This window comes from Drosophila subobscura, chromosome A, assembly GCF_008121235.1.
Source record: "Drosophila subobscura isolate 14011-0131.10 chromosome A, UCBerk_Dsub_1.0, whole genome shotgun sequence".
NCBI lineage: Eukaryota > Metazoa > Arthropoda > Insecta > Diptera > Drosophilidae > Drosophila > Drosophila subobscura.
Genome location: NC_048530.1, coordinates 21,662,391 through 21,680,940, shown reverse-complemented (window position 1 = coordinate 21,680,940; position 18,550 = coordinate 21,662,391). Strand labels below are relative to the sequence as shown.

Sequence of the window (18,550 nt, the reverse complement as noted above, 5' to 3'; positions counted from 1 at the left end):
GGAGAACCCTTTCCACTCTCACTACATATATCTCACTGTCTCTCTTTCGCCTTTGTTTATTCTCTCTAATTCCCTTGATGTACGCGAATTCCAGCACAGCCAGAGGGGCATCCCAGGGCGAAACGCAGATGTGATTGGGGAGGGGAGGCTGCGCACTTCTGTTGTTACCGGTTCGGCTCGGTCCGGGTCGTTCTATTACTCTCGATGCATGCTCCACAAACGAGTCACAATTGAGGCATCACAACGCAGTGACACTTTTCACACGCTCACAGGTCCCCCTCCCGCTCCCAAGAAACACCGCCAGAGCACAATGGGCTCGAGAGATGTAAATGCTATCTAAACTGTTTATAGGTGCCTGAAATACATCATTGAAATATATCTTAGCAAGTTATACAGCAAGGAATGGTAGGAGACAATGCTCAAAGGGATGACACACATTATCCAGTCTTCAAATGGGAGAACAAAGCACAAGTCCGGAACACGGTCAAGTGCGTAGTTATGAATCCCGGTTCAATTGTGTTTGACAACCACCGTTCGTTCCCCCACCGTACTATGCACTGCTTTCGCTTTGTTCTCTCCAGCAGCTGCGCTCTCGCGTCCCTGCTCTCACTCTCTCTCTCACGCTTCACTCTCTTTGGCAACGGAGAGGCTGTGCTGTGGGTACTGTGGGGCCGTGGTGTTGTTGTCGTCGTCGTCGTCGTCTAATGGCGCAGCTTTGCCTTGGTACTGCCGCCCCGATCCAATGGCGTTTCATTCTAGAATTAAGTGCCGCCGCAGCAGGAGTCGACTACTGCGACAGGCGCTCTCCGTGTAAGTGTTTGAGTGGGTGTGTGTGTTGTGTGCCCCCGTAAAACCCGTATGTATGTGGCCCGGAACCGACACCGAAACAGAAACCGACAGCGAAACAGAAACCATAACGGAAATCGAGTCTCGGCCCCAAGCAAATGAACCGAAGCGCAATGCAGTGCGAGGTGCAAGGTGCAGTGTAAAATAACCGAACAGAAGATCCAGGAAGAGGGAAAGCCGTCTAACGGTCGAACGGTCATAAAGTCTTTCATTTGTCTGAGCAGAACATAACAGATTGGTGTCCATCTAACAGTACAAAGGCGTACACACGAGTATCGGTATGCAGTAATTGGAATTGTATTCATCCAGTTTCTGGGAGTGCGTGTGTCTGCGCTAACGGTATTCCGGCGAGGAGTGTATGTGTGTGTATGGCTTCTAACGGCATCCATCCGGTATGTACTGCCAGTCAAGGGAATCTTAACGGTATCCATGCAGTACATATGTACATATATGTACTTTCTAACGGTCCACAGTGCCAGTCTCTGTGCGTTGTATTTTTGCTTTTTTTTTTCTGTGCCGTGCCGGAAATGAGTCTCTTTAGTTTTTGTTGTATTGCCAAAAATCCCTGCCCTACAAAATCATACGCAGTATCCGTGTATCCTCGTTTTTTTTTTGAGGGGTTGCACACACACACACAAACGTGGATATCCTCCGAGGCCCACACCGAATGCTATTTCGAAGTTCACTCCGAACAGACACAGACACAACAGAGGAGATTCCCAAAAAACAAACCAACAAACAAACAAACAGACAACAGCAACAAACAGAGAGAAAACGGGGAAATAGAGCAACAACTTTTCCAGTTAACCTTTTGGCCTGCTCCGCCTGCTTTGCGTTCCTGTTTCTGTTTCTGCCCCTCCAGAGCCCAACCAAATGAAGCTCATTTAGCATTTTCTGAACAGGCCTCCTGTACTTTGGCGGTGGTTGATCAAACTACGCACTTCCAGGCACACCATCTGTACAGAAGGGACTGTTGCAGGACTCCGTGCAAATGTGTGTAGAATTTGTTGCGTAAAAAGTCAAATGCGCAGCGAAATGCAATGCCACGCCCCATTCCGCCCACGCTACAACCAAAGAGAGAGAGAGAGAGAGAGCGAAGGAGTGTGAGAAAGATAGGAGAGAGTGTGAGAATGGGAGTCATATTGGAAGCTGGTGTGAAAGCAGAATAGAAGCCGCAGATTTAGTGGAGCAGCAGTGCAAGCAGCACAAGAGGCTAGAGTGTGAGTGGAAGCTGTTATACAAGTAGGGAAAATAGTGTAAAGTGCCAGTAGTACTCGTAGAATGAGTGGCAAATCGGTAAATGAATGCAAGCAGTGGTGGAAGGAAGCCGAAGCCGGGCTTTCGATTGGAACGGAGAGCAGAAGTGGGAGTGAGAGTGTGAGTGGAAGTGGAATTTGCAAGCCCTGGAGTGAGAGAGCGTGGATACTCGCTCTCTCTCTCTCTATGGGTGGGTGTTTGTGTGTGCTTCCTGACACTCTTCCTTATGTTTGTGTTTGTGTGTGCATTCCAGGGATACACACAGAATGTGCGTGCAGTGAAATGGAGTGAAAAAGATTGACCAGAAAAACAGTTAAATAGCAAAAACAGAACTAAAACGAAAAGCAAAAGTAAAAGTCAGAAAAAATCAGCAACAGTCGCTGCCAAAAGCCAACAGAGGTCGCCACCGATGTGAGCCGTGAGTGTGAAGGAATTTTACCTGTAACAAAATAATACAAAAAAACACCAGGAAAACCCACAGTCAAGCCAAGGAGCGAGTGTGAGAGAGAGAGAAAGATGGATAGCTCGCCGGATCTGTCGCTGAAGCTGCGACGTGGCTCCAGTGATTCGCGGGACAATTTCTACATGGACTTCGCCCAGGGCATCGATTCGGACATCGAGGAGGTGGACAACAATGCGACCACCACCACGGCAGCCAGCACAAGCACAAGCACGACAACCACGACAGCGGGGGATGCACCACTGCCACCGCCGCCCCTACCCACAATCTCACTCAGCGAGGAGGTGCTCATGCTGGTGGCACCACCGCCACCGCCACTGGGCTCACTGCACGGCCAGCCGCTGCCCACGCTGACGGAGGCGGAGGACATGCCGCCGACGCCCACACCGCCGCCGATGATCGGCCATCCGGATCAGCCGGAGCCGCAGCTCAGCCTTGACTTGAGCATCGATCTGGAGATGAGTTTGGAGGCCACCTCACCGCCAGGATCGCCCATAAATTCGGTGCTGGAGCTGGAGCTTATTCCGCCGCCGCCGCTCTCGCCCCTCTCCCCCCTAGAGGATGCAGGCCTTCGAACGGACGTGGACGATGGCGAGGAAACGGACGATGCAGAAGAAGCGGCAGCGGAGCCACCCCTTTTCATCCCCCCTCCCCCATTGACAGAGGAGCCAAGGGATGGGGCAGATGGGGCCGAAGCAGACGGGGAGGGTGAAAACGAGGAAGAGGAGGAGGAAGAGGATGATAATGATGATGAGGAAAAGTCCACACCGCCGCCACCATTGCCGCCACTGCCCTCGAATCTGTCGTATGTGCAGGGCAATGTCACCCCGCCCCTGACCAAGTCCCCATCCACCTCACCCTCGCCGCCAGTGACGCCACCGCCCTGCCCGGAGCTGAATCTCACGCGAATGGTGTCGCCGCCGGCGCAGCACATCAGCCAGATACCACCACTGACGCCCTCCTCCGAGAGCGACCAGGAATCGCAGCCGAATTCCCCCAATCCACGATCTCTGCCAGAGCCAGAACCAGAGCAAGAGCCGGAACCGGAACCGCAAGAGGAGCAGGAGCAAGAGCCCAAAGAGGAGCCAGAACCAGAGCCCGTTAGCGGCAGGGACTACAGCCGATCGCTGGACAACGAGGATGAGTCGACAACCATTACCACGCCACCGAGCAATGGGTACTCGGCCTCCTCGATCATTGCCCCGCCGCCGGAGCACTTTGCGGAATTGGACGAGGACAGCGTGGGTGCCGGAGGTGGACGTGGGGGCTTCATTCCACCGCCGCCGCTAAGCATGGACATGGAGGAGCCAGAGCCGCCCGAGGAGCCCATCACCCAGGACGACGACGAGGAGCCGCTATCCGTGGACAGGGAGGAGGAGCGCGCTGACAGCATCAGCTCACCGCGAGCCGCGAGCATTGCCAGCGGTGGCATTATGTCCACCAGCGGAGCCATCGCGGCCATGGCAGCCAATGCCGCTGCCAACGGCTCTCCCAAGCTCTCGGAGAGTCGCGGTCCCAGCCGCACAGGCAGCCAGCGATCCGCCACTGCAGCGGGCATCCTCTCGCCACAGGCGTCCCTCAAGTCGCAGGCCTCCATCAAGTCGCAGGCATCCATCAAGTCGCAGTCGCAGTCGCAGTCCTCCAGCAAGAGTCCTGTGGCATCCATCAAGTCCAGCTCGCAGCGTGTCCAGAGCCCGCCTGTGGGCGAGGGGGCACCGGCCATGCCCTCGCCGCCGCCAATGCGCAGTCCGCCGCCGGAGCAGGCACGCCAGATGCACAGTCCGCCAAGGATCAGCACGCCGCCGAGAGTCTGCAGTCCGCCGCTGGTCAGCAGTCCACCCAAGCTAGCGGAGACGGCAGCAGCCGCCGCCGCAGCCGCTGTCACAATCACAATCAAGGATCAGCCGATCGTCAGGTAAGCCCCAAGGGGGATAGGGGGAAGACTAAAAGAAGGAAGAAACTTGAACTGAAATCGGAAAGGGATAACTGATCGTTCAATTGAGGGACTTTCGATTGAAAGCAGATTTCTTTCAATCTTTGTAGATAATTTATTCGATTCAAGGATCCTTTTGATGAGCCCTGAATATAAGAATGTTTCCAAATGAGTTCAGATTCAAAGTTGTAGAATTGTTGGTACACCGCAAAGAGCTCGTTCATGGAATCACAGATGATTCTCCCTCCAAAAAGAATCTGTCCACGCCCAAAACGGTTATCTAATTGTCACATCGTGTCTGGCGTTTGGGGCGTCTATTATCCCCTGGCTGTCCTTGTTTTAGCACTTTACTAATTGCATAAGCTGCTCATCATCATCATCATCATCATCATCAGCAGCAGCAGCATCCTCATCATTGCTCTCAATCTCTCGCCTAACTACATTCCCAGCCAGCCAGTGCATTCTCATAGTCGTCAGCCTCCATTAGTCGGCTGCTAATAGCTCTACAAAAACTGTTTAACTCATATGGCGGCTCAACCCTCAACCCCAGCCCCATCTCTGGCATCCAGCAACATCCATTTGGTGTTGTCTGCATCCTTTTACCCCTCGTTTCGTTGTGCATTAATTAAACATCACGTTTACAGTGCAACACCCTGACAAGTTTCACGCCAAAGTCAGAGCCACAGCCAGAGTCAGTCATGGAGGCTGGTGCCACACGGCATATGCGGCATTTGAAGTGCGTATGCAGAGGTCCGTCTGCCTGCATTCTGCCACCTGCCACCTGCCTCATGCCGCCTGTCACTCGATTGGCTCGACATGCACAAATTGTTGCTGAGCGGAATATACAAAAAAGAGCTACAGGATTCTCCCGGCCAGTCACCTGTGGCCCGGCCGGCTGCAGCACTGTTGTGTTGTCGTCTGGCCATTGCCACGCCCATTATACGTATTACGGCACTAAATTGCCGCAAGGCACCGCAAACACCACACAGCCATCGCACCCGCACTTGAGCATCACCCACCACCCTGAGTCGACCGCAAAATAGGTCAATTGAAAGTTTGTTGTGCCTTGTGTTTGGGCGAGTGCCACGACCCCAACTGGAGTCTCCGTTTTTGTTTCAACTGCGGTTTCTGTTTGCCCTCTGTCCAGATGCAACGACTCACAGGCCCCAGGACTGCCTGCCTAATGGACATTTCCAGGCCAGCGCACGCGGCTACTTCTTTTGTGTGTGCCTGTGCCCCAATGAATACTTGATGTGCTCGGCACGCAGACATTTTGCGAGAATGTCAGCGAGACGAGCAGGAAATTAGCAAATCAAATTGCTGTACGAGCAAAAGCTAGGTGAAGGGTTAGAAGGTTTAGTCCGTGTATTGCTGGGGTCACCTTTTATGCAAACTTCCATTACCATTCCATTACCACTCACATGAAACATATATCAAGCGATAGATGTGCCATCAAGTGACACAAGTGAACCAAGGGAACATTTTTAAGGCGCGAATCCCTCAAGCGGCAGCCCAACCAGCGGAAGGATGATGCCAAATGACCCTTAAAGGTGACCCCGACACACAATAATTAACTTTCAGCCAGGCTTGCCCCCATGGCGGGTGTTTACTGTACAACATTGCAGATGAATGGAAATGAAAATGGAAGGGCACTGAAAGGGTTCTGTCGCTGTTTGCCCCCTGTGACTTTGTGGCATGCTCCCACTGCCACTTCCAAGCCACCAACACAGCACTCCCGGGACTTGTATTCATCATCCATTTATGCAACAGTCGAGTGGAGAGGAGTGGAGGAATGGAGGGACCAGGACATGGCTGGGGACTGTGGCTGTTGTGTCGTCTCAGGTTAACAACCCCGCAAAAAAAAACATACAAATAACCAGGAGAATGGCGCCCTAAAGTATGCAGCACGCTTTCAGAAATCTGATTATGAGTGCGCTTGAGTGCATGACCCACACAAACCACAAAACACACACACCACACCACACTCTGCAACCACTCGACACGCGCTAGAGCATTGTGTGCCGCCCCGTCTCCCATTCTGTTGCATTCTGCATATGGCATGGTGGCGGCCGTGCGGCCGTGCGGCAAGCTCTGCCATGTCCTCATGTCAAGGTTATTTGATAAGCCTCCCCATCAGCGGCAGAGCCAGAGCCAGAGCCCGAACTTGTTGCGATTCCAGTTCCTTGTTTGCATTTGCATTCGTAATCCTCCATATGCCATAATGATGCCGTCGTGCCCCTGCCCCGTGCTCTTCTCCGGAAGAAGAATCCTTTCAAGGATGTCGGTCTATCCTCAATCCGACAGCGATTTGAATGTGAATAAATGATGCGTGGCATCAACGCGGAACGGGAGCCGTGTGAAGCAGGTATTCAGTCTCATATTTGGGCACTGCTTCCTGAAGCACTGTACCTGTCCCCCCCTTCGACCCATTCGAGTCACCTGTCAGGCAAGCATCATGGGGGTCATGTGGCGTGTTTGCAATGTGCGGTGTGTGGTGTGTGGTGTGTGGGGGAGGCCCCGTCTTAATTAAACATCGCAATCACATGCGAGAGCCCTGAACATATTTCATATTTCCATTTGGCTCGCAAACAAACATTGTGTCCCATCCATCCATCCAGACGCAGACAGACAGCCGCCTCTGCAATTCCATTTAGTGCAGAACACTGCGGGGTACAGTGCGTGCCGCGACAATAGTGGCATGCCAAGATAGAGCCTAACTTAACATTACTTAATGATCTTTTGCAGAATAAATTGCTAGAGATGAGATATATTCAGATATAATTTACAATAAATAATGAAAATTTCCACTCTAGTCTTCCCTGAGTTTCCACAAAGAAACTATGGCTATGCTGTAGTGCCACTGAAACGCACTGTATCATACATATTTATACAGATTTGTGGACTGTGCCACTAGACGGCGATTAGTTTCAATTGCTATAGAGAATGGAACAGTCGGGACGGGGACTTTTCATTAAGTTTCGTGTGTTTGTTCCCATCGTTTTTTTCTCTTTTTCGTATCACATCTGTGATTAAGCGCAATTTACGAGCACACGCTGTGTCTGTGTCCCCCCCTTTAGTACTTACTGCTGTATGGGAGGAGGAATGGGAGTGGAGTGGATTCCCATCCGGAAGGCAGGCCAACCTCCAAAATTGTACCCTGCAAAACTGCCGAGTCGAGTCTATAAATAGGTGCTATGCTCGTACTTGCTCGACTTCCAGGGCAGTGATACATTCAGATAGAGATCCAGAGATCTCAAAGTTCAACAGGCCATTCAGCGAAAGTCAAGTTCAATGAATCTTAATCTTGGGAAGCGAAGCACGTCTTTCCATATACGATGCACACACTGAGAAATGTTTGTGGGGGAGATACATCTGGAACGTAAGGCGAAAGAAAGCTGGGCATATCCTCATCTGTACTCTGGCAGCTGTATCATCAATTGTTGGACACCTTCAGGAGTCTTCATATATTCAGAAACTTGTGGCCCCCTACCCCTCAGTGTAGCAAACATACATACTCCACTTGTATGTAGATATGTAGATACGTTTGCGTGATCTTTTGTGATTTGTTCGCACAATGACGACGGAAATGTCTGGCATCCGATATAATGGAAGCCGCCACACACCCATGCACCGGCCGCATGGAGCGCTTGCTTGTATATAGCACTGATTCGAAGGGGGGATTCCGATTGTGTCCATTATTTAATTAAGCTGCCTCTCCATGTATCTGTAGCTGTATCTGTGTCTGCATTTGTCTGTGTGTGTGTGTGTGTGTCTGCAACAGTATCTCAATCCAAATCCGAATCGGTGGCTGGCTCTGCAAAAACGGGGACGGGCTTTGGGGCTACCATTCAGTGAACCAACGTCAACCATGCATTCCACATCCTCATCCGATTCCAGCAGCAGCAGCAGCAGCAGCACAGCCACTGCCAGTGTTACAGCCACAACTGTTGAGCCACCGATCGCCACGCTGAGCTTCCAGGATGAGCAGAAGAGTCAGACGCCACAGTCGCAGCCACAGCCGCAGCCGCAGCCAAAGCCAGTGACCACTCAGCCGCGGACGCACTTCACCAGCAGCCACCACCACTACCATTTGCCGCACCAGTTCCAGCATCCGCACCACCAGAACCACCACACGCACAGCGTTCGCGTGCCCACGCCCACTGTGCCCAGCAGCTATGCCCCGCCGCCGCCGCCGCCCACCGACGACGGCTTCCCCGAGTACAGCCGCAAAAGCTACATCCCGGCCATGGCCGCTCCTGTCCTCAGCTCATCGCTGCTGTCGGCAGCCTCCGGCGAGGGGGCCGCAGCCCACGTGACGGCAGCCATCTCACCTGGCCGCGCATCGGCCCGCTCCGGCTCCCAGCATCACGTGACCATCGACGAGTCCAGTCTGCCGCGCAAGAGCAGCATCAGCGTGGTGGAGACCACGGCTGGACCCAGTGGCATCATAGTTGGTGGCGGCGACGGTGACGGCGATCGTGACATCGGAGGAGGTGGCGGCGGGGGCGACAGCTCTGATCCGCCATCCTCCCCAGGCAGCAGCTCGCAGCCGCAGCTGAGCGGTAGCCAGGCGGACGGGCAGCTGGCCTTGATGTATCACTCCCATCAGCTGACCAACTATCCGGCCATCCTGCCGGCCATCAAGCGCACCCATCGGCCATCGTTTGTCTACCCGCCGATGCCCAGGGTCAAGGCGTAAGTTTCAGACACCATCCACCATTCCTCAGATGTTCATCTTTATCGGTATTCTCTCTCCATTTGCAGGGGCGATGCTCTGGCTACACTTTTCTCAGCACTCTATGGAAAACTGCTGGTGGTCATGGGCGTGGCATTTCCCATGGCCGAGGTCATATCCACCTACATACCGCCGTCGTTCTATGAGGTGAGTGTTGAGTGTTGCTAAATGCCTTGCAGTGTTGGTAAGCTATAGCTAGAGCTATATCTAAACGCAAAGGAATTTCTTCAGAACTTTAACTACTTGAATCTATGTCTGCAAATGTTTGAACTTTCGAAATAGTTTGTTAAATCTTGCTTGCGTCATGCAGCAGTGCCCCTCGGTCCACTGGCAGGGGCATATGTTGTATTCACATGATTTTCATTCCAAAAATTCGTATTCTTTTTAGGTGTACTATTTGTATTTGTATATTGGCAGCATGATCTTTCTGCTGTTCATGTACGCCACGCTGCTGTGGGGTCGCCCCAAGCTGCCGCCACCCATGGGTAAGTGCAGCGCCTGCCACTGTGTAGAGTACTTGGCTCATAATGAATCCTTGTCTGCCTGCAGCCACATCGCCGAACAAAACCGCAAAGGGCAGCACCTCGGACAGCATGGACGAGTCGGACACGGATAGCACGTCGACCCATCGGCGCCTGCCGCCGCCCATGCCAGTGCGGCGTCCATCGCTGCTGTCGCCCCTAGGCAGGCAGCATCACTACGGCAGCTTCTATCTGCGCATGGGCGCTGTGGGTGAGTGTCCCTGATGAGTGTCCTCCTACGCTCGGGCCTCCAATTTTCTGAGCTTTGTTCGTTGCAGCTTTTGGGATTGGCAGCATGATCTACTCGGGTCTGGAGTTTGGGCAATACTTTGAACTGAATCCGGACACCAAGTGCCACAACGTGCTGCTGGCATTGACGCCGGCCACCCGGATGGCCTTCATCTTCATCCAGATGTACTTCATCTTCCTGAACAACGAGCAGATCAAGGTGTACCGCTACAAGATCATCGCCCGCTTTGGCCTGATGCACATGATCGGCACCAATCTGGCCGTCTGGCTGAACGTGCTCATCCAGGAGACGAAGCACGAGATTCTCACCTTCTACAATCCGGAGAATCGTACGCTGCGCATCTCGCATCGCATACCGGGCCACTCCCGCGGCCATGCCGTCATCCCAGTGCATGATCCGACGGCACACTTGAGGGTGGCACGCGGCCTGAAGGGCCCCTACCAGATTTTCGAGTGCCGGCGCACCAACATCATCGGTACCTTGGTGCAGGACGCCTCGCCCTTTCTGTTTCCGTGCACCATCGAGTACTCATTGATCTGTGCGGCCATCCTGTATGTCATGTGGCGCAGCATCTCGCGACCCCAGACCCCGACACCGCAACGCCCGGACATGATCAGCTCCCCGATGAAGCGCTCGCCCCACCACTACTCGGTGGACTGTGCCCGCGCCCACAAGGGCCTCTTTGTGGGCATCCTCATCCTGGTGCTCACCATCATCTCGCTGATCATCTTCTTTGTGCTGATCTCGCGGCCCGAGTTCGTCTCGATGGCCGTCACCGAGGTGACCATCTGCGAACTCCTCATCTATGGCACGGCCACGATTGCCACGCTGGTGGGCATGATCCAGATCCGTCATTTGCAGTACGATGCCTACCGCAGCTTCTCCCTGGACGACATCCTGTTGGTGGGCGCCCAGACGGGCTCCTTCCTCTACAACATCTTCACGGTGATCGCGGGACACTTTACGCTGCGCAGCGACGACATGCTGGTGCCCATCAATGCCCTGGCCTCCATTGTGCAGACCGCCTGCCAGACGATGTTCATACTGGACGCCAGTCGCCGCCAGGCCGTCAGCCCCGAGCACATCCGCAAGAAGCCCGGCCGGGAGATCGTCACGTTCATGCTGGTGGTGAACCTGGCCATGTGGGCGATCAGCACGCTGGAGAAGTCGCGCGCCGAGTCGCATCCCATCCAGCTGAACTTCTACGGGCTGTGGGCCTGGACCATCATCACGCATGTGTCCATGCCGCTGGCCATATTCTATCGCTTCCACTCGACCGTGTGCCTGTGCGAGATCTGGAAGCGGGCCTACAAGCTGAAGCCCACGTACATGTGAGAATTCGCCCGCTCGCGCATTCAGAGCATTGCGCAGCAGCAGCAATTCTGCGAGGATCTCAAGACGAACCTCTCCTACTGCTACTGCTCCACGACCCTCGCTGGCGGCGAACTGGAAACGGTCGAGGAGGTGGACAGTGGTGAAAGTGCCAATACCAACACTGGAGAGGCGGCAGGATCGGGTTCAGGTTCAGGTTCTGGATCGGGTTCGGGTTCGGGCTCCGGAGCGGTGCCTGAAGACCAGGAGGAGATTGAAGCTGAGGCTGAGGCTGGCAAAGAGGAGGCGAAAGATGCCAAGGGCGGCGACAGTGGGCGACGTGCACTGTCGCCGCTGAGCCTCAACACGGAGAAGGCCTTCTGTCCGGTGTACGTCATAAATGGTGAATGAGTTTACGCGCACTTTGAGTTCATCGACGCAACGAGCGGCCATGAGCTCAGCTTTGTTTAGGATATGCACCCGCCATGAGACATCTGCATCAGAAAAATGAGCACCAGAACCACAGAACCACCACCCACCACAGCGCACCTCACCCACCAAAGTCATTATGAAACCACCACATTATTTTTGGGGCGGGTGCCAAGCAAAAGAGATTATTTCCACACACCTCAAACACAAACAAAAACAAAACAAAAACAAAAACAAAAACATATCCGCAAAATCGGACAAAAAGGAAAGAAAAACAAAAAAGGCGAAACATAAATAATCGCAGGCCCGCAATATCGTAAATGGTTTAATCAATATGAGAGTTCTGGTAGATAATACTCGTAGGTACGTACGATCTGTAGATGGAACATATACCTACCAAAATATACCCCAAAAAGTGTTAACTGTCTCTCTCAACGGAATCATGCATTTTACATATATATAGAGTATGTATTTATATATCGAGACTGACTGCTGACTACATATGTGGGCTCTTCGATCAATCAACACACCATGAAGTATTCATCATCGAATGATCCTAACGGTCCTAGAACTAAACACAGTATACGGTATGCGCATAGAGCATACATATATACATATACATATACACTACTAGAGTCCTGCAGGAATACACCAAAGTGTTTACGAAATCAGAAATCAAATTAAGAATACGACGGACGATACTTTGTTGTCGTGCATTGCCGTTCTACTCGAATGTTTTGAACTGTTTCAAAGTGTTTTGAGACTGTTTCTGGTGTCAATTCATGCAGGTCTCTAATACACACACTCGTACATGATAAGGAGTGTTGGAGAATGTGAAAGAGTAGAGAAGAAACTGATTAGAAAGAAGAGCAGTGAGAGAAGGAGATGATTCATCAACCCCACCAAAAATCGAGGCGAAAAATGTCGACAACCACAGAAAGTTAATACAAAACCGAAACACCACTCGTACTACATAGTAGACGGTATAGACAGTATAGCACATAAGTATATATACACATACTCGTATGTAGATGTTCTATGCTAACCAGAATGCCATTTCCCCACACCATCCATCCCTCATCCCCCATCCCACATTAATGGATCGTTTGTTGAACTTCCTCGTTTATCACAGCGTTAATCATGCATTATATTAACTAATTTTTTGATGGGTTAAGATCTTGTTAGAACTTTGTTTTGCCACCCCACAAGCGGATAGGTTTTTTGTGATACAAATTTGTGTTTGTGCTTGTTCCGGTCTAAACAGATTCTTTAACTATTACATTAACCAAATCTTTCAGTATTAAACAAAAAATAATAATAAAAACCAAAAAAAACATAAGAAACAAAAGCTCAAAAAGTGTAGAAGGACAAATCACCAAATCACACCTACTATAAGGCGCACAAATCTATATAGATTATAGCAATTTTAAGTACACATATATACAAAAATATATATGAATATGAATGTCTGTTTTTTTTTTGTGTCTACCATAAGGGTATAAGAAAAACATATATGCTATATATGCATACAATATAGGATTAGACTCCACATACATTTACGATACACGATTGTCTTGTATATTTTGTCAATGCCAAAGAGTTCTTTAAGCCTAAGTTGAGATTACTTTCCTCTTCGATACTGACACTGATACTGATACTGACACTCATACTGACGATGGTGTGAACGCGACTTGACCATCCGACCGGCTCATCCATTGTACTATATTCAAAACGTTATTAATGCCAAAACTGATACCAAAAAAATGGTGGAGAGAAGAACCACGAACCACGAACCACAAAAGAAATGAACACTTATATATAATAAATTAGTTATTTCAATTTTATACTCGATACTAAATTTTTAAACTAGAATTAAACTGTAACTTTGTATGCATTTTCTTATATGTATTTATTGTACACCGACTTTAGACACTGCTCAAAAACGAAAAGGCAAAAACCAAAAGAAACAAACAACAAAATCAAATTGAAATTGTATTACTTAGAATTTATTGTACTCTACTCTTAAGTAGAAGTTGGTTAATGAAATGCCACGAAACTCATTAGAGGAACTCCTATTCCAAGTATTAGGAGACCCGAATCCAATCGAATCGAAAACCAAACAAAAGATAACATTTTAAGCAAAATAATAAAGAGAAAACCAAAACAGAACAACAAATAATACCAACATATTCAAGTTATACCCAAAAAGCAAAAACAAAACCAATCGAAAATCAAAATAAATGTAATACTCGTAATTGTGGGAAGCAATTCAGCTTCCTAAGAATTCAGTCTTTGATATCCACTGATCAGTTCTATTCCCTTTTACTGTCCTGCTTCTATATTTCCCTTCTTCTACTGTTCCAATTCGGATTTGATCCATTTCAATTTTCCCCTCGCTGCACTGCTTCATACCAGCGGTTTCGAGTAGAAATCTGTGATTGCTTTCGACAGAGAGAAAGAAATATACTTAAAGATATCTTTGAGGAGAGATTGCACTGAAAGATTTCTCAATCATCTCAAAAAACCTCTTCATTTCGTAATCAACATCATTCCATTGATAAATATTCTACGGTTCCAATGAAATTATAATTGATTGATGTGTAGTTAAGCATTTGCATAAATATGATTCAATGTTACCCATACCCATATCCATAGTTAAGGAATTTATGGAATATAAATAGGGTTAAGGTTCTACGATATTAAAGTCTCGGCTTGTCTGAGGGCTAAGTGGATTTCTATGTCTTTCTACAAACTTTGATGATTCTGTTCTATTCGCAATCTTTTTCTAATCTTTCTGGAAATGTTCTGTTTCACTCAATTCAAATCTTGGATACAGCCTCTTGGATCGCATTACTTTTCCTTTCTACATAAAACTATTCTCTTTCAACTGTTCCACACCATTCCCTAGATATATGTAACTCGACTAAACCCGAAAAAAAAGGAAGTTTGTATTAAGTGTTACAAGTATTTATATTAAACAATAATGCCTATGGAGATAATAAAAGGAAATACACCAAAACACCAAAAACTCAAAACCAAAGCCACAAACCGGAAAATAGAAAACCAAAAACCAAAAACCTAAAACCGAAAACAGATACAAATAAAAAACTAGTCGTGAATGTTCCCCCAAAATGCTATATTGACTATAAAAGTGCAGTAAATATGCAATAAATATGAATAATAAATTGAAACGTAATTCGATTACTATGAAAAAAGATGCCTCGATTGTTGTTTTTATTATACATAAATGGGTCACGCTGGGCTGGCTCTTCGGCTGAGGACTGGGCAGTGGGTGCTACATAAAATTATGGGCGTAACGCGCTCAAAATTAATGTGGAGGGGCGAGAGGCGCAGGAGCAGATACATTTACAGATACAGATACAGAACTGAAAATGAAGCTGGAACCGAAACTTCGGAAAGTGTAATGTACCCGCAATTGTATCGGAAATGACTGGCGGGCATGTATTCATAAGGATGGCACGAGCGGCACCTCGAACCCGAACCCTACAGCGGCACCCATGGCTGGGGTTGCTGCTGCTGGAGGGAGCGAGTGCGTGCAACGCCAGAGCGAGATGGAGCGCAGATTTCCCCAACTCGAGCTCCATCTCTCTCTCTCTCTCTCTCTCTCTGGGACTCTCTCTCGCTATCTCTCTCTCTCTGTGTGGATGCTATCCCCTGATTTTCACTGCAATTTGTGGATGCTGTTTCGGGTGCCTATATACTCGGGCACCCTTGCGACGCTGCGAGTGTGCGTGCCACTGGTTACCCGGGATTTGAACCACGCCCTGGCTAACCGGGCTGCCGGAAAACTAGGTTAGCTCCTCCGCGGGACTCTGTGGCTATGATGTAGGGCTTTGTTTGACCAGGACATCCAGGAGGCCAGGCTCTAATTCAATTAGAATTCGTTGCCACACGTCCAGCCGTCCAACAGTCAATACGTCCACCCATCCAGCCACACACAACGGGGAGGCAGGCCTTCTGTGGGCGCGCCAGGTTGCAATTAGATACGATTTCAGATCCAGGGTTTACATACATAAATGCACCCTGTTTGGCGGCAAACTAAAGCACCCAAAAGGTGAATGTCCTTTGGCAGGAGCTGGCGCATGCGTCCTTCCAGAGCCAGAGCCACAGCTAAGGCAAAAGCAACACCCCTCTCTCAAACACCACAGCCCCACCCACACTGAAACGCCGCACACGCACCCGCACCCGCACCCGCACCACTCCCGCCCCCACACAAGTTTTTGTGTCAACGCCTTGGCGCTGCATCTTGTCGCACCTTTTTGGGCATTAACGCCTCTTGGCCACTGGCCTCCCTGCGGAGTGGCCAGCACTGGAGTGAGTCCCCCGTGGCAGCAACTCCCTTTCCAGGGGCTAACTGTCGTTAGCTCTAATCTGATTATTCAGTTGTAACAACTTTCATTGACGAAGGGAGAGCCAGTCCGAGACCCAGCCCCAGCCCCAGCCACAGCTCCAATTGCATTCGCAATCGCAGTTGGTTTTTAAGTTGAAAGGAAGTCGTATCCTTTATGCACACTCTTAATTATAATGAAGTTCTATGCAGCTCTCAACCGTACTTTTATGAATTTGAGCTACACAAATGTGCATATGCAGAGGTAGTTATTCTGATTCTTCCAACAAAACAACTACAGTGGAACCCAACCATTGAATGCTACCAAAACTAGGTATATATTTCACTCTACTGAATGATCTGCAGCGATACAGCCCACATTATTTTTGAAAGATGGGATTATAGATATATGTATTTGAGACCCAAGCTGGAACCGAAACTTCGGAAAGTGTAATTTACCCGCAATTGTATCGCAATTCAAAGTCTTAGTTTGACTTTGAAATATTCGTAATTGTTGGAATTACGAAACTCATCGTTAAGTGGAAGGAAGGAAGATATCTGCGCTCAGTACACAACTAAGTACATCAATTTGTATTTTAATGCAGATTCCACATTCTATATTGATTCTAACGAAGAATGTGGAATAGGTTTCCTGATGTATTTTATATATGTATGTCTGTACCTTTTTGAACTAAGAAACTAATATTTGAAAAGAATTTAAAGCAGTTTCAAATATTACAGAGGTTTAAGTATACATACATACATATGTATGTATCATTGTCTCATTATCGCACTTTTCATTCAAGCCATTTCTACATGGATGTAGCTTCCATTCCACTGTCCCATGTGATGCTCGTCTGTTGAGGGACTACTATGGGGCGCCTTTCAATTATTGACATCTCTCGTGTTGTGTCGCTGTTTCTGTGTATGTGTGTGCGTGGTTTAATTATTCAATCTGTCGCATAGAAATACGAGTAGTAGTCACATTCACGTGCTTTGGCCACATTTCAGACAATCATCAAAAAACGACATCATCTCGGGCCGGCGCTATTATCGCATTCGCTTTGCTCCCCCTTATTCGTCCAACGAATGGCGTGTATGGCGTACAGAAACAAAACAGCAACAGCGCAACAGCAAAGCGGCAGAGCAACAACAAACCAAAGAGCGAGAAGCAACAAGAAAGGAGACATCAATTCGTTACCGAAGCATTCGATACCCTCGTTTCCGGAGCAGCTATGGGACAACTGTAAAGCTGTGCAGAATGGGACGATATGGTTATCTGATTTCGCTGAGTTTTATAGATGTAATCAGCACCATCTTCCAATATATATTAGGTGTGATATAGGAACAAATATCTATGTACATCTTGTTGGTTCCATAGTTGTTTTCGTGCCGGTCAAAAATTTCTTAATAACTCATCATAGCCTCTTCTGTCAAGGGTATTACAACAAACGGCGTACGAATATCGTATATACGAGTAAATGCTATACAAATACGGTATACGCCGACTGCGACGCTTCAGCTGACTGTTGCGTTGCGTTTGCCAGTGTCGCCGTCGCTGTCAACGTCGCTTAGTTGGTTTTTTGCACTTCCATGCCAGGGGGGTGTGTGTGGGCTATCGTATTGCGTTACATTGCCGTTGCTGTCGCTGTCGCTGCTGCTGTGGCTGAGTCTCTGCCTGCGTCTCTGTCGCATCAGGGTGCTTTCTACGTTTCGGTCTGGCGCTGCTCTCTTTATATTACCTGGTAGTCAAAGAGTATATTCAATGTGAAGTGTAAAACAACCAGAAGGAAGTGTTTGATCACCATCTGGCTTGTAAGTCTGTCTGTACGACCGTCTTATCTTTCGTCTAGTACTATACAGTTCCTGAACAGCTTTACTTTATGGTCAGACCCCTGTGATATCCCACTCCCACCCATGTGCCGGTTGTATGGTAGGTACTGCAGTGTCGACTCACTCTTACTTACCAACTCCTCCTGTTATTTGCTGCTTCTACTTCCACTGCTTTTCCACTACTTCTGCCTATGCTTTGGTCTTGCTTGCTCTGTTATTGCTCTGTTCCCGCCTCTGTTAATGCTCTGCTTGCGTTTCTGCTGCTGCTTATGATTTGGCTCTGCCTCTGCGCTGCCACTGCTTGTGGCTCTGCCATGCCGCTGCCTCGGTGAAAATACCAAACAACTTGATTTGTATACGATATTTCGCCGCATTTCGAAGCTTCGCGAGCGATTGGAAGGGTCATACCGGTGCCTGCCACTTCCACTTAAATATTAACAAGAACTTAACATAATATTACCACAATTGCAGCAGCAACAACTGCTCCAGCTACAATCGAAGCGAAAGTGGAATATTGGACAGATTCCAAAGTAGTTAAACGTTTTAATTATTAATGAATTAAAGTGCAATTCCTTTTGTGTTGCTCACCGATTGTATTAGTTGCTGTTGCTGTTGCAGATGTGGTAG

At 49.0% G+C, this 18,550-nt stretch overlaps 1 protein-coding gene across 1 annotated transcript; it reads left to right on the top strand.

The window, feature by feature from the left end:
* The first annotated feature begins 726 nt into the window (after positions 1-726).
* On the top strand, positions 727-11,984 carry LOC117890427 (proton channel OtopLc). Its single transcript, XM_034795252.1, has 7 exons — positions 727-810; positions 2,357-4,478; positions 8,394-9,191; positions 9,261-9,378; positions 9,620-9,716; positions 9,781-9,963; positions 10,031-11,984. Exons 2-7 carry the CDS (start codon positions 2,620-2,622, stop codon positions 11,335-11,337), a joined length of 4,362 nt encoding a protein of 1,453 aa, XP_034651143.1. The 5' UTR covers positions 727-810; positions 2,357-2,619; the 3' UTR covers positions 11,338-11,984.
* Positions 11,985-18,550: the final 6,566 nt, after the last annotated feature.